The sequence below is a fragment of the Ostrinia furnacalis genome, unplaced genomic scaffold (assembly GCF_004193835.3).
Source record: "Ostrinia furnacalis isolate ACB-3 unplaced genomic scaffold, ASM419383v2 OfSCF6011, whole genome shotgun sequence".
Classification (NCBI taxonomy): domain Eukaryota; kingdom Metazoa; phylum Arthropoda; class Insecta; order Lepidoptera; family Crambidae; genus Ostrinia; species Ostrinia furnacalis.
The window spans coordinates 150,338-176,663 of NW_021136250.1; the positions used below are offsets into that span (position 1 = coordinate 150,338).

A 26,326-nucleotide genomic window follows, 5' to 3' on the forward strand; every position below is an offset into this window, starting at 1 on the left:
TAATACATATTACCAAAAGGTGCTTAATGTATTAATTTCAGTTAAGGGAGAAGTAGAGTATTTTGAAGCCTTGAAGTAAAAAAATTGAGGTGAAATGTGATCTTACAGGAACCTCAGGTAAACAAATACCCATAGTGGGTATTGTTTTGTTACAATGCTCACCATTCTGTAACAGTTACACGGAAGCGATTGCCAACATCCTTCACATTCGATTGACAGCTCGAAGTAGAGTGCGTAACGATTTGGCGATTTGAGCCGGTTCCGAAACCACGGAGGACGTGAAATGGTCAACAAAGGGAAGTTTCTGGGTCTTTTCAGCACCAATTAAACGTGACATGGAGTGGACAAACGCAATACTTCTAGAACCTGTTGAACACAACAGTGGAGGTTTCAGTTCATAAACATCTTCTGAAACGAAAGTTACGACAGTAAAAAGTGCCAGACAAATGTTTACGACGACGAGCACTTGAATAAACTTCAACCTCATAATTTATACAACTCATTTATTATGTGTTTCAACTGACACTGCTAGACAACGGTCGCGAATGACATTGGTGAAAATGTCGTCGATCGTCGATAGGTTCTGTTGTCGAATGTGTGCCGGCGGGTCAACGACACGAGACGTCGCAAGAATGAGTGCCGTTAGATTTCGCACACTATGGCACGGACTCGATATCATATCTGGGTCTACGCAGAATTTCTCCAAGAACTGTACCGTACTCCAATGTCAGCGTCACACGCTATTTGTCCGTAAAAAAAAAAGAGAAGCGTCCGAAAAGGGCCCAGGAGCTAATTTCGTAAGAAGAATGGTGCTCCTCAAATATGTAGGACGTCATCGGTCACAGGAAATGTCAAAAAATCATCCAGCAGTAGGTCAAATAAAGGAAGGCAATTTCCTGACAGTTTATTATTGTTTATAAGTTTATAACACACTGATGTGCAAAAAATAAATGATGACAACATTCTATGAGTAGCTCGGTGTTAAATATTCCCTTCATTTTGACACCTTTGAGACTGAAAATATGCAAATTGTATGAATTAGTCAGGTAAAGCACCAGTAAAATGTATGGAACATTTTCATGATAAAATGCAACAGATCATTAAACTACATAAAAGGTAATCACAGAGCAGAATGCAATGGTTTGCTTCGGTACCTCATCTCCTCTAATTACATTAATTTCGGGTACACACAACGACCTTCAGTTAATTTTGCACACAAATTATCCTACATTTTACCTACTGTAATTTCTCGAGTCTCTCGCGTTGATTCATCTGCATTCCTGCATTGCAGAGTTGAGTGAAACGTCAGATCGCGCATTTTAATGCGAATTAAAATTCCGGCTTTCAGTCCTGAAACCTGTTTTTATCATATAATTTTTACATTAACATATTTTTCATATAAATAGTGTATGTAAAGTGACATATTTAAACACCTGTTTTTAAAAGATTCTGAAAGATATCAACGATTGCATTGGAAAACGTACGATCAGCAGTGAATGTATATTTTTGTTTAAAACAAATCTCATTGTTTATCATTAGATTTTTACATAAATAAAGTCCATTGCTGATTAACGCGCTGTAAATATCGATTATACATAGCAAGTTGAATGAAATGTCAAGGCCGCCCCTATTAGGAGTCTCACGGAATATTTAATGTTGTACTGTCATTCTATTTTCGTTGGTCAGCTACAAAGCTCGGAAAGAACAAAGCTTAGCAAATACAGCCCGCATGTTGCGAGGTGACACAGAATTTATTTAAATTATAAACGTGGAAAACTTTTACCATTACAATTCCACGCGTGACTGTAAGAATTAGTGATAATGGTGTTTTTGAATACATTTAAATAATTAGTGCGTCGCATGCGGCAATTAACGGTTCAGGTGGCCAATTTACAGTGAATTGGTGTACCAAATATACCTATCAAGTAGATAAGTAGCAAGAGTAGTTAGTGATGGCAGGAAAAATAGGCTCAAGCAAAGAAATCTTTTAGATCTTAGTAGGTAGTTTTATTATTTACACTAACGACCAGCCCGCTCCTAAGACCACCAAGCGATTTATTTAACGACCTCACTTTGGCAGCGAAATCCTTCACCTTTAAAAAGGCCAAAATACTACGTTGTTCTAGTACTTATTTCGATGCAATCGCAGTTAGACCGATCACATCCTAAAATTCAGCGTTTTGCATTCCAACTGCATCAACAAGCCTTTTACCGGTGAGGCGTCGATTAAGATCAGAACCGCTTCCATTCCATCCGCGTTACCTCGGCGTTTACTGAGCTCCATTGTCACTATTCAGAAATGTACTAGTATCCAGAAACACTTCGTTTTGCTAATTACCTTCTACCGTGGGGTGTGAGTAACTAATATGGTTAAGAAAAAACTAGTTGCTTTTCGTCAAAACTAGTAGCTGGCGGAGTTGATGACTCCAATACATCATCAACAGACCTTTGCGTTTAAAATTAAATAAATATGTATAGTTTTTTCTAATAAGAAATGTAACAAATCAGAACAACCTCTTGTCGTGTTTTCAGTTAATTAGGTAACTAACCACTGAACATGGAGACGAACACCAACTAAATGAAATAACGTTTTTTGCATGTTAGTCAGGCTCATTTGTTTAATAATACCTTTTCTATAGGTGTTCACAATAAATAATGTGTACGTTATTTATATTCACACCTGATTGCATAATGCATTAATCACCTGCACGTATGCCCGGTGGATGTTTGCGATAAAAATTTAATTTGCAAGTGTGTACGACAGTGTCAAAAGCACGTGAAGACTATAAAAGAATACCGTAAAAGTACAACGAATAAGCTAGCTGTTTGTTAGTTAGCATTAGCACTTGTTAACGGTGCTATTTCATTACTTTTGTGTCAAAGTAAACGCCCGTATACTGATACACATGTAAAATGAAGTGTGTTACAGAATGTTTGCTGTAACGGTCTGTGACCCGCCAAATATTTACACAAAAGCTATCGAGCGTCGAAATAATACCACCCTGATTGGATATTTGCGCACCTCTTCAAATAACACGCCGTTAAATCGCTTCGGAAGGTGCTGGGTATAATATTTTTAATTTGGTAAGCGAATGACACCGACACCTGTTAGAAAAGATGTCTGTCTTCAATGTGTCTGCCGGCCTCACTAATATCTTTTGTTGTTTAATAGTGGAAGCTGAAAGACAGAATTTGCAACATTAAAATGGTCCGAGTCCGGTCTTTCGTTCATATTGTGGTTTATCACGATATTTAGAAGAATGTTTCTCTTCTCTACGATGTAGAGTCCTTTCGTTCTCATCGTATTTATTGATAATTCTTTTCCACCCTGCGGCGGTTTGACCAAATTTCACCTGTAGCATTATTTACCAACACCTGCATGAGGTAACATTTGAATAGGGCGATGAACTGACCTTGGTACCCTCGCCAAGCTCTGATTCATAAAAACAAGTGTAACGGGAAGACGTACACAAGACACACCCACAAAATTAGTGTCAACTCAACTGTCCAGAATGAAAGTCTACTCCGTTTATAGAGCGCAGTCATTCATGAATAGCCGAGTATGTTGTGATTTGACTGACAAGTAGACGTACATACCTACTTCATCGTATTACTAATTAGGACTAATGTATTTTCAATTGCAAGCCCATAATGATAGTGAGGTGGCTATCCGAAACACTTTCACAGTAATTAATTAGCTACCAACACAATAAGGCAGGGCGGACTTGATATTAACATCGAATTGCTTATTCATATTGCTGCTGTTGTAACTTGATGGTTTTTACATATCTCGTAGGGTTGCCAAATACAAACAAGACGGGTTTGATGCTAAATGTATGCAATGCTCTCTGATTTTGAGGTGACAGGTAAAGTTAAGCGAAAGCCCCTCCTAAAAAAGGGTCGATTGACTTTTCAGATTAAGATTTTTTCCTAAGCCTTACCTGTAAGCACCGTTAACCTGCCGTAAATTGAACTCTAGCCACCTGGATATCTAACCCCTACAAAACCACACGGCAAGTAAGGTGGGGTAAACGTTATTTGATACTATATTGATTGCCTGCCATTGACGCCGTATATATCCTACAGGATGTATGGTGTGGCTGCATTTCCGACAAAGGTATTCCGTCTAATATTTCCCCTAGCTGCAAATAAATATAAGAAGCAGCTACAACTACCACAAGCCCTTATTTTATGCAGCACATGAGCCAAAAATTTTCCTTTTATCAGTGCGAAGCCTGAAAATTTAATTTCGTCTTTGCTTTGTCATGTCTGTGGTCTTCTGGTCAATATCTTAGGCCAGTAGGCCTAGGATGCGCGTCGCGATTAGCGTTTATCACGCCATTTTATCGATTTTACTCGATAAGCCCATACATTTGTCGTCTAAAATCATTGATAAGATTTTATCACGGCGCACATGACTAGTCCAGAAAAACAGTGATAATCGCACGGTAGCTGGGCAGTTCTCGTACACTTGCATCAAATCGTAACCGCAAGATTACCGCCTCAATGCCTCGCTAATGAGAACCACCCAGAAACTGCGCGGTTATCGTTAGTCTGGATAAGGCATATTTAGTGTCTGTACTGTCCTGTGATATAATGAATGCGGCATCATAGGAAAAAGGCAGTTAGTGTTGTTATCATAGTATTTTTACTGTGCATACCCACATGCAGTAGGGTATCACATTTTTTCATATTTAATATGGTCTTGACTATATTGCTATTTTTTATTCAGTTCAAGTAGAAAGGAAAAATTGTAATGGACTAGAATTAATGTGGATTTTGTGATAAGGATAAAAATATATTGTTCTATATCTAAATAGCTCGCCTGTTTTACCACTGTTTTCTATGTGTGCAATAAAGATTTTAAATAAATAAATAAAATAAATCTTATCAGATTCTTTTTGCACTGTAGTATGTAAGTTAGTATTTTTCGTGATAAATGGATAGAACCTATGTACAGTGTGTACCTTCTATTATTTTATTTTTTTATACGAATAAGTACTATAACCATATTGAAGGACCTTGATCCATTTTGCTTGAATAGCAATGTAATGTAATACATTTACATTCAAATGAATTGAATTGGACATTGAAAAAAGGCAGTGATGCATTCAGTACAGTTGGACATAGTATCCATCAAACTGCAATAAATTGAACAAAACCACGCAGATAGAATCAAATCACCTAGGCCAGGGTTTCCCAAACTATGGATCATTATGAGTGAACATTGAGTGGGCCCTGCCTGTAGAACAACACACCAACCTACCGATCCAACCACTGGGCGGCAGGCGAAATTTCCTATAGGTGAGTACCGAGTTTGGGAACTTGTATTAGATGAGTCGTACAGACAACTTTGGGAACCGCTGACCTAGGCTATAATAATACAATAGATGAAACAGTCACGGTGCAATTTGTAGGTAATATCAGTGATTACCACAAGTAACTATAGCTACACAAATTAACCTTGGAGTTGCAATAATTATACATTTTCCTATTGTGCTCATTTAATTGAGTATCATTATCTAAAAAAAATATTAGATTCATATGATAAGAGATAATGACTGAAAAATGCCATAGCTACCTATTCTAACATACCTACTCAACAATATTAAAGATTATTATGATCAACAGAATATTTTGGTTCAAACCATTACTTGTACTTGTACCTACAAGCTACCACCTTCATGTTCCAGTTGTGGTGGTTAAAAAAACCACAAACACTCGAATTGAGAACCTCCTCCATTTTTGAAGTCGGTTAAAAAGTAAGACTGGCGTAGCATAGGTATAACTTAAAGGTACCTATGGAGTTTGATTTCCAGGTGGGAAAGGGACACAGATAATGTAAATTGAATTTGGTTGTTTCCAGTTTAGTGTTTTAGTTTAGTAACTACTACTCTTTTATTAGCACTAGCGATCTAGTTCTCAGTGTTATCAATAAGAAAATAACCTTTTGACTAAATTATTATAAACTTTTATCTCCAGACAAATCATTATAGTAACAATAACTACATAATTTGAACCTTATTATGCCAATGATAAGTCTTAAAATAAGATAATTTAGTATTGTGTTATCCTTGAAACAAGGTGAATGAAATAATAACAAGACGGTATCCTCATGCAACATAATTTTATATGTAAAACCTATTATTTTTACATAATAACTACCTACTAGGGTCCAATTTGCAAAAAGTTCATAACAATTGCATCACCTCAGTTGAAAGACATTAAAATGGTTAATAATTCATAAGTAAACAAAGCACGACTGCACAAACCTTTCACCTCATCTTTTAGCTTCATTCATGCCAGTTAAATGTTATATCAATCTTAGCTTACCTCTTTAACAGTTTCCAGCTTATGCCTGATTTCAGGATCGGCATCAGAAGTCAGCGCCACAGCTACATACTTGTCAGAAGCTTCTGCTTTGGGTCCAGATGGGGACACATCTTTGCTGGCAGCATTATTCCCAACTGCTGGCTCCTCAAGAGCATCTACAGGAGCTTTGCTAGGCCCACGGGATGACGACACCGAAGGGGCAGCATCAAACTGAGGTCTCTCCAGCACTTTCATACCCATATCCTCCTCTATCTTAGCTCGTAAACGGTTCCTGTCTTCAACGATGTGGGGATCATCTCCTTCTTCTCCGTGACGAACGATTCCTACCACGGGGAAGTCTCCCACATCGTTCTGCGCCAGTGGTGGTGGCATCAGCAGTTCCGGACCAGCTTTTTGGATACGTTTGTACACATTATACACACTGTCGTTCACACTGGTGGAACTTTTAAACTCTGGCAAGTAAAACAGTGCTCCTAACCACACGATTCCGAATGTCAAAAGTACTGAAACAATCAAATATTTCTCTCGCAGACGGAATGAGCGCCGAGATATGGACGGCACCGGGACTCCATTCACAAAACGCTGGTATGTGGGCAAAATCCCCGTCATGTTTACGTAAACACAGTCCTAACACCTAAAATTTGTATTTTAGTCGAAGTCAGTTATTCAGAGATAAACAACCCGTCACTAGTGGTAGCCATTAAAGAACTGCCAACTTGAAGGCCCATTTAGGGATACCAGCTTTGTTTCCAAAAACTACCATATTATTAAAAGTAGTGTTTTATAAAAATTATAAACCGCAGAAGATGGATAACATAAAATCTTGTTGGTTGTCCAAATAAATAAAATAAAAATTATTATGATGTAATAAGACAAAAGTGGCGCCCACGCCCGTTCGACTAATCAAATTAACGCTGGGTTGCAATAACTATAAAAAAGGCAAAAGTAAGTCAAAACTCCATACGAAAACACCGGATAAGATTATAGTAGTAAATAAGTAGTGCAAGTAGCTTAAAAAATGTAACACACGATATTCGAATTCTTATCAATATTTTTAGACATGTTTATTATTAATGAGGATCAGTACTGTTGTAGAAAATTCAATAAAACTAGTATCTACGTTAATCTTTAAGACATAAGAAAGATATATCTTTTTGAATTATCCAAATCGGACCATTACTTACGAAGATATTAAGTAATAGGCCGTTTTTGCCGCTAAAAGTCAACGTACGCAGGGCCGCGTGACGTCACTATATCCGAATCGAGCGCAGCCGCCATACTATTGGGATGGAAAATATTTTTTTCCAGCTTAACTATCAGTTTTAGAAAAAAACTTTTAATAACATTTATTCATCAAAATAAAGTAGGACCTATCGACCAGTAATTTTTAAAAATAAAAATTGTGAAAAATAAGTATCGCTATGTCCAAAAACCACATTTTTATAGGATTCGATGGAATGCGGAGACGCGGTTGGGGCGAGTGTAACTTTATGATTGTTTGTATTTAACATAATAATACATAATAAGAGTGCTAATACCCAGTTTCTGGCCTAGAGGGGGGGGGGATAAGTCATACCCGACTTATAGCCTGGGGGGAGGATTCCTTTACATAGAGGCGTTTTGTAGATAAATCAAGTTCTTATAATTTGTTAATCTTAAATATAAATTTTCAAAATATTTCAACCTCTGCATAAATCTAACTGATTTTAATGAGAGACAGAAAAACTCCCCCGCATCGATAAGGTCACTGGGTCTTCTTGGCGCATTTGCCAAAATCATTTTGTCTACTTCACGTTGGTACTATTATCGTGCATTCCCTGATATGAATGTGCATAAAGTTAATTAAGGTTTAGCTGTCTGCTGCACTTAGGTGTTTAATTTAGCTTTGCGTCTGTCTTTGTCTGGGCGCGTAAGGTTGTTGCACTCCTAATTCCCGTCTAGACCTGGGGTAAGGACCTGGATGCAATTTGTGCTACCCTTTTGTCGTCGGGGTGCTTGAGCTGTCGTCGCGCCGTATTAACAATGTGTATCACTTGAAAAAACATTTCACTTCAACAAAATGGCCTGCCTCGGATCTTCGGTCATAATAATTTTCATGTTATTTAATTTATTGCACTTTTGTTTTTTATTAGTTTCACTTTCATAATACGGCGACGATAGCATGTTCCACAGGTGCCTCCAGGCAACTCATTATTTTTTTTAGTTATAAGAAGTCCGTATTTTATGTAGGTGATAAATTTCTCTATTTACTTTACTTTTTTCTGTCAAATAAGGGATTGATGTCGTCTAATGTTACGTTCAATGAAGGATACTTGGTTTAAATGTTATTGTGTAGGTAATTTTTTTTTTCATGAAAAGGAAAAGTAATTGTTTTAATGATAGTGTTTTTTAATGACATATCTACGTATACGTTTCTTGGTCCTTGGGACAACGAGGCCGACGACCTACTGAACTCGCCGCACTTGTCCTCATTCTTCCTTGGACAATGCTTGCTGGACTACTTTATCCAGAACAGACTGGTTAGAGAATAATCCAGGTCATGAACAAACGACTTCCCAAGGATCAGAAGCAGTCGCAGATCCACTATAAGTCACGATGGGCGCGTGACTCTTCTGAGGGCTAGATCAGAAACTCTTCTGTTCCTCTTTCATTTTTTTTCAATACCTATCTATCTATATGATTAGAAGAATTTCTTGTTTTAGGGAGTAAAATAAGCTTAGAGTTGCTGACTTTGATTTTGAATATCAGAAATGGGGTAGCCGCAGAACACAAATCGATGAGAAACTAATTTAACACGTAATTCCTACTGTGCTTTTAAAGAAACGTTATTATGCCGCCGGTTAAGCTCATTGTAAGAGCCTGAGAGAGCCATATTATCCGGCAATAGCGGCTATAAAGCTTGCCAACAAGAACTAGTCTAGCTAGGACTGATACAGCACCATAAAAGCGATAATTAGATTGACCTAGGATAATCAGTTTAATCAGTCCGTGCATTATGAATGACATAAAATGCTTATAGGATGGATTCTTTATGGTTGGACTTGGCACTGAAGCCGTGCTCTCATTTCACATAATTTTATTTCACTGATCACATTTCACATAATTTTATTCCTTGTGGACTCTGCAGCAGGAATTTGTAATTTCATGTCCCATAGTCACGTTACCACAGAATATGGTGTAACTTACTACGAGCAAGATACATTGGTCCATATTTGAATATGGCGAAGCGGTTCGCCGCAACCTTCTGGGATTAGACTTCGGAAAGCGCCGGAATACTAATGAACACAGCCACTTAAGAATTTATTTGAAGTTTCTTCTTCACATGTGTGAATCCACGCGTAGTGCTGGAATCAATTCGGGCCCAGCGTATTAAAATTCAAGTCTGACACGTCTCCTCTAAATAAATAACACGCAAGTAAGTCATTTGAAAAGTTATGTACATAGCTGATATGTCATGACAGCAGAAAGCGTTAGGTATTTTTTACTTTAATTTTTATTTAAACAGTGTCTTTGTAAAAGTTTATTCAAACTCCCTAGTCCCTATAACATAAAAATATCGTCTGTAACATGTTGATCTATTATTCCGAGACAATGAATGATATTCGCCGCTTACAAATAGATTTTCTTTCGATTGTCCCCGAGTTCTCATGTAACGTAACTCATCAAACGACACGAAAGTGAAGCTTTCGAATGCTCGCTCAAATGGTTTCGCCAGCGTGAGCTGTTTCCGTTGCGAACGCTCGGGGCTGCACGACGACGCTGTCTCTGTTACGGTAATCATCTGTACCGAATTACCGATACAATAAACAGATAAGGTTGCATGTTTGTGAGCGCTATTCTCTAGATCCATTTACCAAAGGCCATACTCTACTAAACGAAAAGGATTACTTTTACCTAGATAAACTATACAATTATGAGAATGCTATTATACGAGCTGAAGCTGAAAAATTAGTATGCGAATGATTTATTTATTTATTTATTTTATTTATTTATTTAATGAGCAACATAATAAGCTTACAGAAAACCCAAAGCGCTTACATGTTTAGTCACCACATCGATTACAATAAAATTATATATAGTCAAAAAAATACACAAATTATTAAATTAAATTAAAATTAAATTCTGTTTAAACAGAATTAATTAATTAACAAATTCTAGATAATAAACAAATCGAGATAAAATTAATATAGATACAGTAGAACAGAAAAATTATGGATTAATAATGTCACATGTCAAAAAAAAAGCATCATTATATCAAGCAGGTCATCATTATAATAAACAATGAGTGTCATTGAGTGATATACAAAAACGTTTAAAAATAAATCCAATATGGTCGGCAAAAATGTCAATATCCTCGTGTTAACTGACAATGCCTCTATATTAACTGACAATGCCTCTATATATACATAAAGTAATGTATAACACAATTCGATTTGTTGTCTGTCTGCTTGTCTAGATCATCCTAGACTAGAGAGATAGATGACTGATGAGTATTTAAATTGTTTAATTCATTTATTGAGTAATACTATTGGAACGAATAATGCCATGCTAAAGTGAAATAAATACTAATTTGCATAGATTCACCTAGTTACAAGTTAACTGTTGTTCTAAGTTTTTCCTGATTGTGAATCATATGACATGCTAGTTAGTAGTCTAGCTAGTCATGCTACATACAAGAACAGTTGGCATTGTCTTAATCGAGGTACCGTCTATCTTTGACGACATCTCGATACAACAAAGTCTGAAAAACCTTTTAGATGTATGCCAAGCGCCAATCTTAATAGAAAGATCCGTTTATCTTTATGTACTATCGGGGACTCGAACGCCTTGACACCTTAAGGGCCTAAATTGTTTGCACACACACGCTCGATTTTGCTCCGCCCCCGTTCATTCATATTTCGGGTCTAAGCAGCGTCGGCGCACCACTGTAGATGTTTGCCCTAGCAAACCAAGCTCTATGTAAAGCAATTAGGATTGAGTATTGCTTATTACCCGCATCCGTAGCGCTGGTTTGGCAACGTCGCATTTTAGTCAATTTGAAACCCAATAAAGAATCGCTACAAAATATTATATGAGGCTTCGTGTAAAATTTGAACTAGCGATTGCCCGCTCGGGTCACAAAATTGCTATCGCACATTCCGAGGTAACTATGCAATTTCCCGAGAAAAAAGTAGCCCTTTCTACAATTATTGTTGATATTATGAGTGTAAATCTCATGATATTAGTTTAGCTAGTTAGGGCGAGAAATACAAAATCATACAGTTGCTTTCGAATTTTACTTATTTAATAGGTATTTAATTTATTCGGAACTTATTTAAACAATATGTTATTGAATTAATTAGTAAAGTGTTAAGGAATATTTGTGGCTTAAAACAATCATTGTAAGATCTGGCTATAACTTTCTTAAATCCTTGAATGTAAATAAAAACTTATACCTGATAGGTTTCTATTTATTTTTAATGCATATTTTGTTTTCCGTTTTAAAGAAACACTTATCTTTAAAACGGAACATCTCACATCCAGGTAATTGGTTATCGTAAATATTATAATATTCAGTTAGTTTTATTTCAAATTCAATTTTTTATTGCACATTAAGTGTCTTTACACAAGGTCTTAAATCAATAACAATTAAACTTCAAACTAAATAATACTTAAACAGTTAACAATGAATAGATAAGTTTGTAAGTAAATATAAGAATTATTTTGAGAGGCATGGTTCAGTAATCGAGCGGAGTTCAATAAAAAGGCAATCAAACAGTCCAATTACTAGCACGGGTCAACACAAATCAATCGGTTATTGATCACGAAACTTCACAAAAATCAAAGGAGAGAATATGTCGACAGATCGCCAAAGCAAAAAGCAGACAGACCTCGTATAAAAACACAATATTAAAAAAAATACATATCTATTTGTTTGTAACCAAATTCTATTATTAAAATTCTAAGGCTGAGTTGCACCATCTTACTTTAACTTTAACAAACGTCAAAATTCTGTCAAACTCCATACAAAAAGGACCGGTTACCGTTATAGTTACGGTCAAAGTTAGGTGGTGCAACTCAGCCTAAAACTAAGAAAGATTGAAGAAAAAGAAACATTTCGTTTTAAACCTTAACCGTATGACAATAAAGTGCACAATGGTATTTCGTATTGCAACCTAAGACCTGATTGTCTCTTATTGGTCGTAGTAAAAATATAGTAAAATGCGTAACCAATTAGAGACGCGGTGAGCACGTGACCGGAGCGATGCGCTTACGCTAAAATTTCTACAAAGTGGTCAGGCGGAAGAGTCCCCGATAGTACAGCTACAACGTGTAGCGTACCAAAAGCTTTTGCGCTGAATTTCCGTCAATTTCACCGTAACGCAGTTTCCCTTCGGTAGCGTTTCGCCTGAGGGCTGGCCGCGCGTTGATAATATCGAGAGCATGGCCATATTTCAACCGTATTTGATGTAATTCGTATTTGGTAGTTTACATAAATAAACAAATTATTATTTACATTTATTTTGTCAATATAATTACAATAATAGGTTGAATTGTACTTACTAATACTATTTTCTAGTGGCCGATTTATTACCAAACTAACTTATGAATGTCATATCCTACCTAAAGCAGACTTTCAAAATGTAATGAGCCTTGTTGTTTTAATAAAGGACGAACACGTAAACGTTTCTGCAAATTTTACGTTAAACGAACTGGATAAACCTGGACGCCTACCGAATCGCTGATGGACTGGCAACATTGAGAATGTAAATTATACTGAAAGACCCAAATACAAAATAACAACATAACTAGGGCCTGGTCTGGTACATGTTACCGACATTTTATCCTGGATCTTGACGAGAGATGCTTTAGGTAGATTCATCGAGCATTGTCGATTAATTATAGTAGATGAGCCCGAATCTATGTCTGAGATCTATTGGATCCTTGCCTGTAACTAAGCGATGCATCTGCTGTATTATTAACGATGTAAGTCCCAGCCATTAAATTCTTTATCTTTGTGGAGGATTTACATGGTATTCCACTGAACATATTACGTTCAGAAACATTTTTTTTTACTTTATTCGTTCGGCAAATTTATTTTTAGAAATATCTGTTTCTGAATATCGAGTTGTAAATCTAGTGAGAGAGCAAATACGCAAGACAAGTCTTCAACAAGCTCCCGAGACAACAAAACAAATAGGTGTGATGAAGACATTACCCTAAGCAAACACTCCACGGGGATGGAGGAGACGTACATTGTGTGACAAGAACATCGGCAAAGGGATTTCAGTTACAACACTGTTTCTTTAAACTTGAGACAAGGAGCTCCTTTGTCTTTTTGCTTCTTTTCTATTGTAATTTTTNAGTGTATAACAATAAACAATAATAACAAGTAGGTATTAAAGTATGTAATTGTCAATTAATTGAGAATATAAAAAATGCAATTTATTTTTTTATTTATTTACAACTGAATTAAGGCCAGTTCAACCGATTGAGCTGAAAGTATACTTATGTAAGTACGATGACAATGTAATGTTATGGTACCATTGAGCTGGTCTGATGATGAAATCAGGAGGTGGCCATAGAAACTCCTAAATGAAACGAATCGCATCGAATTTGGGTTCGTTCGATTTGTCTTTTTGAGCACTTTAGTACTAGAATCTAGATGATGTCCAGGGTCCTGATGATGGAGTCAGGAGGTAGCCATAGGAATTCCTAAACGAAACGATGGAAACTTATCGAGTTTGGGTTTGTTGGATTTGTCTTTTCGAGCACTTTGGTGCTAAATTGTATTGTAATTGTACCAAGGCTCTGAGATTGAGATACAACTAAAAAGTATAAGTACTCGTAATAAAATTATAATAAAAAAAAAACTTTTTTTTAAAACAAGCTTTTATTCTGAAATGCAGTTGTACTAAAACGAAAAAAATTATTGTACTTATGCAACTTTCAAATAATTTCGAAAGCTTGTAGCGCAAACATAAAAGAGGAATAAATTCCATGCGCGATACAAGCTTTCGAAATTATTTGTACAATATTTTTTTTTCGTTTTATTAACACGTGTTAACGGATTAACGATTAACATTAACTTGAGTTAAATCTTCCGAAATGTAACGTTTAACGAAGTTAATTTTTTTAGTAACGGTTTAACGATTAACGAAGTTAACTATTTGATTATAACGGTGCCCAGCTATGGACATAAATATTAATTATGTATGTACTTATGATGCTAGCTTAGGATTACAGAATGAGATTGCTCTGAGCGATCAAAAGCAGACAATTTTAATCTTGAATTTATGTTTAAAGTACCTACTATCGGCAACAGTGTTAACTGCCCATTGATAGGTCCATGTCGTCAGGCCATTTTGGTGTTATAATTTAAACATCACAGAAGTTGAGAAGTAGAATAATTACTTATTTTCTATATATTATAGACTCTTCGACTGCTTAACTGGTGTGATTAGTAGATTAACAGCATAATTTTAAATATAGGGGTACTAAAACATTTATGAAGTTGGGAATAAAACACCAAAAATAATTGTCATTTTTTAATCTTAAATAAATGATGTTCTCTATTATATTATTATACATGTTACAGTAAATATTATCTCGTTTGTCTATTTCACAATTTTAAGTAGCACAGACTCGCATCCATTAATCTAAAATTAAGTATCCATCCTCAAATGAGATCAGTCAAGTTATTTAATAATAACAATAGCACTAACAATTTTCATCCGTCACATTATATCAATCAATATCGTGTAATTATTTACATAAGTCTTAACGATACAGTTAGATTATTTTTGTACAAAATGAGCATTCATTTGTTGCTATGAGTGTGGCTTGAACCTTGACATGTAAAAGTCGCAGTCGGGGCAATACAATGCCGGTGCGCTGATAAACTTTTTGCGACACAGATTACACGGGGCTTTGGGCATTGCCAGGCCTACATTCCCCGGGCCTTCCCCACTAGACATGTTCGGGTAGTTCCCATTCATCTGTGGAGGCACCGGGGACTCCGTGCCACCCTTCGTGCCGGGTTCAAAAGACACGGACTTCTTCTGTATCTGTTTGGGAGCCGGCTGATACGCATAGTGATCTATCGTATCTATACTCCCGGGGTTGTCCATGTTAATGCCAGGATTATACGCTCGCTGTTGTTGGGAGTTTGCGTAATGGCGCATTTCTGAAGCTCGTTGATTCGAGCCGTCGTGGTAGTTCGTCATTTTCTGGTAGGTGCCATTGTAGTTGTCGATGGGTATTTCCCCGTGAGGCAGCGGAACTCTCTGGTAGGGGGAGGGAGCCGCGCTGTAGTGGTTTGTACTATTGGAATTCACCGGGTAACGACTAGAGTACTCGGAGCTGGCGTAGCTCGTCGGTGGGTTTTGGTAGGCCGGCGAATTGGTGGGCACGCTTTGGTACGGCGAGGGATTGGGCTGGACAGTCGGGTACTGCCGGCCGGCGTTGTAGCTGTTAGTGTGCAATGAGGGCGCCGCGGAGTGCTGCGGCAGTCTGTGGTAGTAAGCGTTGTTCTGCGCTTGATTTATTTGGTGAAGCTGACTCGGTGGGTGCGGGTACGTGTTAGGTACACTTCGCTGCAAGTTATTGTGCTTCGCTTGGTAAGCGTGGTTGTGCGCCGTCGGAGTCAACCTATTCGCGGGATTTTGACTAAAGTTCGGTGGGCTCGCGCTGTGGTTTTGGTAGACTGACGGTGGCTGGTGGTATGGTATCGGATTGGAGGGATTTTGAGCTGAGTTAGATGGAAGCGCCTGATAAATTTGATTGTTGCTCGGGTTGCTTTGATTCATCATCGTTTGCACGGGAGCCGTTCCATAAACACCTGTATTCTTTTGGGCGTTGTATTGCTGTTGAGGACGAGTCGGGGCGCTCTGATACGCAGGGTACGTATTCTGTAACCGCACGTAGTCCGTGTGGCTACCATCGTTGGGCACAAATGAGTTTTGGGAGAGCGATGATATTGTCGACCGCGAAGACTGGCTGTCGAAAGAGTCCTGGCGCTGTAGCGACGGCTTTTCCGACTGCAGCGGCATTGTCGTTAGTTCCGGCTTATTCATCGCCGATTTTAATACCCTCTCTAAAATAGGGTTAGGAATATAACTATCGTCTTCTTGATCTTCTGCTGTCGATACTAAGATAACTTGATCGCAGAAAGATACCGATTTCTTCTTAGGCTTTGAACGATCATTGTAGGACATGTTGTTGCTAGTTTTCTGATCGTTGTAGTCTTCTTCTATCTGTTTAGGGTCAATGGAAGATGATGACGCTCGGCGATTGTATAAAGAGTTGGATTGGTTGGAGCAATTGATGACATCCCTGTTTCCAGACATTCCAACGAATCCAATGTGTGTCCTGTCCACATCATGGACAGTGTTTTCAAATCTAGAGGCGAGACTTCTCACATTGTTGCTAAGATTTTCTACAGTGTTCGATGATAGCTGGCCTTCTATCGATCCCGATCTTTTCAACTTGAGAGCTGCCTGCTTGGCCTGTAGTTCTCTGAGCCAGGTGTCACCAGAAGTGTTGATGGCTTCCATCTGATTTAGCTTGGCTATGCTCTCCTCGTTCTTCAGAATTTGATTACGTTTTTCTTGGAGTTGTGCCAGTAACGAGCCCTTCGGTATTTCGACTTCATTATTATTCGCTACATCGATTTGTCTCGAATGCTGAATATTGTTCAGTTCATCTTGAAGTGGAGTCAAATCGAGTGGCGGAGGCGGAGGTGGGAACTCCTCGCTCGGTTGCCGAGAGTGGTTTACCGAGTTCATAGGGCTAGGGTAAGGCGGCAACTCGAACATTTGCGGCGATCTCCGCATGGGCATGGCACAATCAACTACGTCGACACCGTTGTCGAAAGCGTTACTCAAATTCTGAATATTATTGTGAGAAGGCTGTATATTCTGCATGATGTCTCTCTTCACTGGACTTTGCTCCTGATGAATCATAGCCTTTGTCACGACCGTGTGGAAGTTTTGGGGTGGCGAGTCGTCTAGCCTGTTGTATTGGTTTACAGGTTTTCCGTCGTAGGTAGAGGGTAGAAAAGGTAACGATTGAGGTTCCTCGCCAAACTGTTCAGAGAATCCACCATCTTCCTCCATGTCCTGCGAATACCCGTATTGAGGCGCTTCGCTGGGTAACGGCTGCGGAGGACGCGACTGAATATCATGATCGATCACTTCGGAATCAAACTTAGGCCCGCTAAGCTGGGAAGTGGTACGCTGCGGCAGCGGCGGCGGCACTTTGCGAATCTTCACAGCGCTGCCGTGGAAGCTCTTTCGCATCAACTTGCTCCTCTCCAGATTAGGATTGGTGCCGCTCGCTGCCGAGTATTCTAAATGACCTTCAGATAAGTAGCCGCTCAAATTGGATTTATCGTCACCCTTTCTCCTACCCACGTCACCATCATCCACTGACGACACGCGTTTTTCTTTACTGACTTCATTGTTGCCATCGGCACCCTCAGTCAAGTCGGGCATCGACCGGTTCTTTCTTCGAATCAGTCCACCCATTAACAACTTTCTCCTGATTTTGTGCTGCTTTTTGTTTGCTTTCTTGTCTTCGGGAGCTTCCTCTTTCTTTTCAGTGACAATCGGAGCCTCCTTCCTGGCTCGACCTCTGTCTTCACTTCGAGACCGCTTTTCTCGAACTTTTTCTTCCTCGCGAGACTTGTGTCTCGGGGGACGCTCCCGAGGCGGGCAATCGATATCATCATCGATACACTTAGACTTCTTCGACGAGCCTTTCTTTTTGGGCAAAGTTGCGTATATCTCTATCGTAGTCGGAGTCGATTCTAAGCCTCCTTTGGTGTTTCTCACGGGGACTGTCTGTTGTGATTCAGTCATCCTCATCGCGCCAGCCATCCGCCTTTGAAGACTTCGCGCTCGCATGATGCAAGTGTTGTGTTTCATTCGGGCGAAAGTCATCGTGTGAGCGTTATTGTAGGACTCATCCATCGCCGCGCTAGCTTTGGCCGCCGCGGCTTCGCACAGCGACAGAGCTCTTTCGAAATCAGCAGCATTTTCGGCTTGTCTAGATTTATCTAGAAGCAAATCTACCTCCAAGCACAGTGCTTTGCAATTATCGACCGTTTTTAGCTCGGGAATCTGCATCATAGGGTGATTGTGGCGGAGAACTTGCTGGAAGGGCAAGCTGTCGGTGGACGACAGGGAGTAAGAGTCGTAGCCGGCGTCGCAGGAGCCGCCGCTAGAGAGTTCCCCTTTGCGCGTGGGGCTGCCGGGGACGCTGCCCGGTCCACGGCCCTTGGTATACATGTAGGGGCTCTCGAACGTGGAGGACGAAGCTGACGACGCGCTATTTCTGTCTCCGCTCCAATTTCCCGAGTCACGTCTCGCCCGCGGGCGGTCAGCTGTATCGGAGCCGGAACCGGTGCTCAGACTGCGGCCAAGCTGCGTGCGGCGGTTGGCTTCCAGCATGTTCTCGACGGCTTTCCGACTAACATAATCGTTATCGTTGTCGGGCCCGGGCGTGACGGCGCGCCGCGCGAATCCGTTGTTGGGGCGCTCGGGCGCTGGCGTGACAGCTCGGCGCGGTTCCGGCGCCGGGAACGGGACTATATCCTTCGGCGCATATCGCGTGTCACAGGGAGTTCCATCGACGGCCGCGTACAGTAAAAGGAGCGGTTGGAATCGTCCTCGCCGGCATTTGTCAACAACGTGCGCCCACTCGGGGCCGATTTCTTTAACGTCGGCGTCGTCGAAGTAGATCCAGAGACGGAGCTTGCTGTGGAAGAAGAAGGTGGAGTAGTGCTTGCCGTAGTAGGTGACGAGGCCGACGAGGCGGTGTTGCGCGCGCGCGGCCCAGGCGCGGTCCACGCACTCGTGGAAGGCATCAGAAGGCAGAAGTTCGGTGCCGAGGGCTGCGTACACGGCGGCGACGTCTTCGGCAGCCGGCCGCTCTGAATCCCACACCATGCCGATGGATATCACTTCTGGCCGATTCATTAACGTCCGGCAGATCTGGATTTTGGCTCCGCAGGCGTTCTGGAGAAGAAAAAAAGGAACAATCTTAGTCCAATTGCTTTGTAGTCACCTATGCTAGGTCTAAAAACAGTGTAGGTACACATCAAGGTACTAAGGTGATAAAAACAGTTAGGAACTTACCGGACAATCTCTGATATCTCCCATGCCGCCAGCCTTCTTGAGAAGCAAACCGAAGCTGTCTCCGTGCTCCCCCAACGCCGCCTGCGTCGTCAGGGCCGTCGCTGACACGTAATGCACCATCTGCGAATGACACAAAGGTAAGTTTAGTAATCGTATAGCTGTAACATTCCTTAACAAACTTAAAGGCTAACTGAAAAAAGATTTATGGAGTCTCCCTTTAGCTGTTTCAATTTGCAGTTTCGTTGATTAAACCGTGTTTATCGCCTTCATTGCCTTGAGACTTTACAAGTGGCTCAAGTCTATATCTCACACGCTTGCAATACGAAGTGCTCGATGGTCCCATTTTATCGCTCAATCGTGGCATCGTGCAGTCTCCAAGTTATTTTGTTTGATGCTATCATTTATTTCAAGAAATTGCTTATTCGTGCAAAATCAAGTTAACTTGATTAAACCGGTCCAGTTGGATTGGAACTCGATAGCATGACTTCATAAAATTCTGATAAATTAAACTTGAATAATAAAATACGTCTTTTTTCAGTTTAATGATGATGTAAGACGTTATGTCTGTTTTTTCTTACTTTATAACAGGAAACAGTAGACATCTAGACTTCCAAATGTGTTACAAGCTGGTTACAAGTTTTATAATATTTTGAATATCATTAAGTAACGTCTGTTCATAATGTCTCTATCTCATCCAAGAGTGCAGATGCAATCTATGAAGAAACCAGAAGTCTCAGATGGTACATAAAACTAACACTAAGATCTTCTCTTGTTATTATACATATTTATCGTGAACACAGTTAACAAGAGGTGTATTTGCACATCTACTTAGTAGGAGACTAAAAATTTTTAATAATTAGTGGAAAAATTTACCTGTGTGTAAGGCAGAGGTTCGCTCGTCGCTTGACAGGCTCCACAGACAGACTGTTCCACGAGCATCATCGCGAACTTTCTGTGAGGGACGCAGTGCGGCGCTCTACACGCGTCATCTTCTCTTCTATCCGCACTGGCGGCCACGTGTGCATGGACTCTTAGTAAGAGGTGTTCGAAGCATTCGCTGGCGTCGGCCATGCATCCGAGCTGGAAACGGGCGCCGACGCCGCCAAGCGCCCGTCGGAGGCTGTCGGCAGCGGGCGCGCGCTCTGAAGACCATTGTAGCTGCGTGAACAGCTCCTGTTGGCAAATAAAAGATATTGTTAATTTTAAATTCATAACATTCAAAGGTTAATATGAGATTGCCATATATTGTAGCAATGAGTCCACCTTTTGGCAGTTTAACCTTCAACTGGTGACGTGAATATGGGTCACAGTATTGGTGAGGTGACGTCATTTTGACGTAATACTAAAAAGCCGAAATTCAGGAGACTTACAGCATAAGCAATGTATAAATTACATTATTTATAAGAATATGAGTTTGTTTTCGTAAATAAAACACACTGGTCGCAATAAATGTTGAAAATTTTAATTAAATAACGCTTAGAAACATGGCAGTCATTTTTGGTCTGTTTTTGTAGACATGAGATCAATCATAATAGAATTAAAAAAAAAACAAAGGAATTTAACAAAAATTACTTTCTTCTTAAAAAACAATAAGTAAAAAATAAGAATCAGTCATTTTTAGTATTTTGTCCCATAGAAAAAAAAATAGGATTAATTATGGTAACAAACAGCACAAAAATTTTTCTAGGCAATCAAAACATGCGGGTTTCTTGCACTTTTTGCAGAGGTATGATGTTCTTTTCATCTTCTTAGTTGGACATATAGTGCTGGATCTTGATTTTCTATGTCGCATAGTTCACTCGCAGTATTGTGATCCGATTCTAAGCAGTGAGTGTCGTGTAAAAATCGATCTTCCGTATCGCTGATGTCACTCACATTTTCTTCTAATAATCCCGATACAACACGTTTGAAATCCTCGTCATTTGGATTCGATTTTTAACCACTAAATGAAACAGATCATGAAATAAATCACTGACACTAATGGTGACGTGACGTCAAATTGACGTTTGATATCAATCTATCTCACTAATTAAGCGCGTGCAACATCCGATTTCAGTCACGGCGGACGCCAAACTAAGAAAGAAGCAGCTACTGAGGGGTGCAGGGGCGGGGAACAAGCCGTTTGAATAATATGTAACGTTTTCTCCTGTGCGACGTCAATTTGACGTCACGTCACCAGTTGAAGGTTAATCATTGGGCAAGTTAGTTTCTTTGCATCAACTTTTGTAAATTACTGCTAATGTGTGGCTAGTGGATAGAATAACCAAAACCATGTTGTCGTAATAAAAAAAATGTAACGATTAAAACAAGAATGCAAACATCTTTGTTTAGAATTATAGTAGGACTGGTAGGTATTAGTTATTCATTGCATTCAAATTTTCTATGCATGTAATTTGTATAGTAAACAATACCTCTCGATACCAAACGTATTTGTGATGACATCGTCGCCAAATATTAGCTTTATCGGGGACAAGGCACAAACATTGATTCTGCTAAAAGGTTGAAAGGAAAAAGGCGCGGAGCCTCAAAAACAGGCTGCCCACGAAGAAAGTTTGACCAGATATGCCGTTATATGATTTTGAATTTTAAATTGCGGCCCGTAAGTTCGAGAGTCGGCCGGGGAAGGCGGGCAGACCGGTATGGCACGAATAGGTCACAAGCGCCGTGACCTGCGGTGATGCTGTTGTAGACGTTTGCTGTTTTTGTGACTTTCGTAATCGCTTGGATGGTGTTGTTGCCCTTGCGTCGTAGTTTAGCGCCTCTACAGGTGCACGTACCATTTTGGACTCTATCACGCATATGAGATGTAGTTACAAGGTCTATTTACTGACGCGTTGGAGTCTTTTTGAAATTTTAATGAGCAAAACACGAGGTAGGCTTTTATCATAGTCCCTTTTTTCACAATTCGCTAATAATAAGTACTCTTATTAATTTGCTCTGTGCTAAATTGTCACTAAAACCAATCGTTTCCACTTTCATTCTTTTGTTGGTATAATTAGCGTGAGTTCAAAACGAATCGTTTCCGCCATGATAAATGTCATTGAGCAAAACCAACAGTCTTGCGGCGCCCGCGCAGGGTTCATTAGTGCGGGTAATTGATGATCCGCTATCACGCGTCGCTCTCACAGCATCAATGGGGAAAATTGTGATTTATTGATATTTTTCTTTATAAAACTTGGCGAAATGTCATCATTCATTAGAATCGTTAATTAATGGTGTGATTGTTTTGTAAAATAAACTCTCTACTAACTGCTCTGCGTGAATATTATGCGGCACTAACTACACTCTTGCACCAATTCTAGAACATAACAAAAACAAAGATGAGCTAATTTATTCTGCAGCTCCATGTCTAAGAACAAGTTGTTTTTCTTTCATTTCCTAACAAGGCATTTTCACGTGGAAGGAAACGAGTCGGAACGGTGCAGCACCCAGGTGGCGTTAGTGGCACACCGCTGTGAACCGCGCTCCCATTGTCTCGTGAGAAGTGCACCGCTCCCACCGTGACTTCTTGCGATTTCTGATCGCCTGGTACATCAACATCAAAACCATAAGTTTTGCCCTCTATTTCTATGCACATAAAGCTCGTTATTTCCACTTTTCACCGTAAAGTACACATCGAGAAAAGCAATTGTTGATTAGTGGAAATCTTCATAGCTACACATGTTTTGCTTGTGGAAACTGACATAAATGTACTCTAGGAAACACAGAAAAAGATCGCATGTGAGTCATCTCAGCTGTAAATTCCTTGTAAAACTTAGACTGGGGTTTAAACCGATCTAAAAGATATCCTAATGATAGGTTAGGATGAACCTACCTACCTGCTACATTGAAGGGTTATATTTCCGGTTATTTTTTACATTGACTCAGTAACTTAAATGTATAGGTACTCAATTCTACATAAGCTGTTGTATAACCTCTGTTTTATTAGCGGGCATGTAACAGATATAAGATAGTCCTTAACATAATCAATACGTGATCCTTATATTCTCGGTACACGACTGTAATATGAATAGTATATTTTATTGTTAATTCGTCACGAAATTTCCTTTAAGAGTCGATAGAGAATTCAGGCGGCGAGCTAGGCCGGAGGAGTGCGCTCGCGCATGCATACGAAATCAGTGCGTTAAGTATTCTCTTACAAACAAATTGCCTTTGGAGTCTTCTACAATGCTTGGGTCAGCGACGGGCCGTCCATGATAAACGATAGGACAACTGTAATGGAGATATTGGAACGTATTGTTCGTTGGCTATTTTAAAGACCATTTTAGTCGACAAATAGAATACAATAAAAGAATAAAATACAAACTTACTTGTATTCTCAGTAACTAAAAGCAACATGATTAGAAGACGTTTATTTTCGCAAAAAAGATTTGATACAGACTCTATCCCTCTTTGTAACTTGCAAGTCTTCCAGCGACTTGGCCCACTTTTAGCTTGGTCCACGGGCCTAGTAACCGGATTGAAATTTTACAACATTTTTTCTTCCGGCAACTGGCCCACTCTAAGATTACTTATAGAGCATCTCAAAATATGTTATGACGAAGAAGATATAGGTACTTCAAAGCAATCGTTTAGTTAGTACCAAAAAACTTCCTTATCCATTGATCAAAGATTCTGGCATCATTGTTATTTTTAACTTCAGTTCAAGATTAATTAACCATAATTGACCGCAGATTCGTTTAGGCAATTTGCTGATTGATGCTAATTTCCACCTTAATTGAACAATTCACTATAACAACAGGAAAAAACAATGAAAGTGGAAACTTGGAAAGTCATTATCTAATTGATTGAACAATATGATTATAACAATATGACATAAGGTTTTGTACAGGTAGTAACAATTTATTAACAATTAGGTAATACGAGCTTAGTACTTTGTCTTCACTCACATTAATGCTAGACTTCGTAATTACTATTTAGTAGACAACTAGCTTTCAATTAAGCGAACGGCTATCTGCAATTTAACGATGGTTAATCGATTGAAATTTAAATTAATCGATTCTTGTTACTAGCGATTCTGCATGCACTCGATTTATGTATCAAGATTTGATGGAATGATTACGGGAAATATTATTAAGCGGACAAAGTAACTAAGTAATGGTCTATGGCAGGGGTTCCCAAACTTTGAGAATAAATTAATTTTAGCGCCCCCATTTTTTCGCCTACTTGAAAACGACTATAACTTCAAATGCCCCGATTGTTTTCTTGGTCTCTTACCGCCCCCCTTTAGACCTGCAGCGCCCACAAGGGGGCGTTATCGCTCACTTTGGGAAAGGCTGGTCTATGGTCTATGCAAGCAAATTGCTTCGTTGATGTCTTTTGCTAGTCGTGCCACTTCGCGTGGTCGGGCAGACTCATCAGTCAAACTCGACGTGCTCTCTTGTCTTAAATGAGGACAGTTTGTCATTATCATTAAAAATCCTGTGCTTAGAATAACTTAAGGTATGAGGTGAGTCACATTTAAGTTGTAAATACAAGAATAATGGCAGGTATTTTTCCGCTTATGTATAAACAAAGCGATGTTATTTATTTATCAGGACTTAATCTCGCAATTCACATGAATATACTCGTAGATATTGAACGAACATAAGAATTGAACTTACTCTAAACAGCGATAATGTAGTCGGGCTGAGCAAGGAGTGGTCTTCCCTCCTCGCCGCAGAAGGTGGCCTGGACCTCGGAAGGGTGTTGTTCCTGACACCAGCCACCGAACCCGTCATAAGCAGGTCTTTGGGAGGGAGCAGCTCCCGATCCCTCAGCCCCTCAATCTTCTGCTTCTGGATGGGGGCTTTGGTTTTCTCCCCATCATTCGTCTCCTTGCGTTTGTACCGAAACTTTATCATCTTGACGGCTTTGTCATCTCATTGAACCAACTGACATTTCACTGCCTCGTCACTACACTTTTTGTTTTATCATTTCGTTTCACTGGATCACACAAGACTAGTCCGCATCACTCGCCAATCACAATTCAATCTTCAGCCGATAGAACAATAGCTGCGTGCTAAATATACATAGCAATAAGTAAACGAGACACGTACGCTTGATACACTCGAATTCCACTGGACTCTACTCGACTAGTGTTCGAAAACTTTTATAGTCAATACGATTAGAGAATGGTAATTTCGGCGCGAAAACCGCGCTACCTGCCGTGTTGAGCGCCAGGTGGCTAACAAAACTAACAACTGTCGTTACTCCACGCCACTCCAGTAATTAAGCATTAAGCGCCTCACAAATAACTTTAACGATCACTTGATAACTTTCCGAATTAATACATTAAAGTTTAAAGTAGCTTTCGAAGTGTACGAACGGCGCGTAGAAAGCTTTCTTGTAGACTGACTGAACTGACACCGGCGCGGGGGCGGGAAACCCGAGCGCTGTCTACTCGTACCTTCCAGGTACCTACAGGTTTTTGTTAGCTATTGTTAACGTAGCTCACGTGGGCTCCGTGCTATCTCTTTCCCGCGTAACGAAAACCCCATAAGCCTCTCTCTATCTTAGACGGCTACGCGACCGCTTTGTTTATGTTTCAATAGCGATAACCAAAGTAGAGTTCGGGTAAAGTTGTAAAACTTACGAAATGCATGTTTGCTTGGAACACGTGCGTTATACAGATGTGTACATATCTTTTTATCTCCCGAAAACAATAGTAACAACAAAATATTTTAGAAAAACGGACAGTTGTTCCTTTGTGACCAAAGAAAGGTTGTAAGATAAAACAGACATTGGCATTCGCTAATCGTGCAGTGTTGCAGATTACAGCCTATAAACATGGACGTTTTTACGATCTTCAAAGAATAAAAGGCCACAAAATACCACAGTTTGTCTTATTTTAAGTCCAAGAATCTTTGTAACCCCAATGACTCATGTGTCGAGAA

General features: G+C 39.6%; 2 protein-coding genes across 4 annotated transcripts in view; both read right to left on the reverse strand.

Annotated features, from left to right (window-relative positions):
- The window catches only part of LOC114361860 (mannosyl-oligosaccharide alpha-1,2-mannosidase IA), a 76,506-nt gene extending 69,458 nt beyond the window's left edge, over positions 1-7,048 (reverse strand). The window contains exon 1 of the mRNA XM_028317073.1: positions 6,334-7,048. Coding sequence (XP_028172874.1) covers positions 6,334-6,942 — 609 coding nt within the window. The 5' untranslated portion in view covers positions 6,943-7,048. The remainder of the gene's footprint in view (positions 1-6,333) is intronic.
- A 7,902-nt stretch (positions 7,049-14,950) lies between these two features.
- The window catches only part of ec (ubiquitin specific peptidase echinus), a 94,705-nt gene continuing 83,329 nt past the window's right edge, over positions 14,951-26,326 (reverse strand). For 2 of the 3 annotated variants that reach the window (XM_028317062.1, XM_028317063.1), the window contains 3 exons: positions 20,325-20,624; positions 19,452-19,571; positions 14,951-19,331 (listed from right to left, as the gene is read on the reverse strand). In XM_028317062.1, coding sequence (XP_028172863.1) covers positions 15,144-19,331; positions 19,452-19,571; positions 20,325-20,624 — 4,608 coding nt within the window. In that variant the 3' untranslated portion in view covers positions 14,951-15,143. Of the gene's footprint in view, positions 19,332-19,451; positions 19,572-20,324; positions 20,625-25,054; positions 25,453-26,326 lie in introns of all 3 variants that reach the window. The other variant, XM_028317061.1, reaches the window with a different exon arrangement.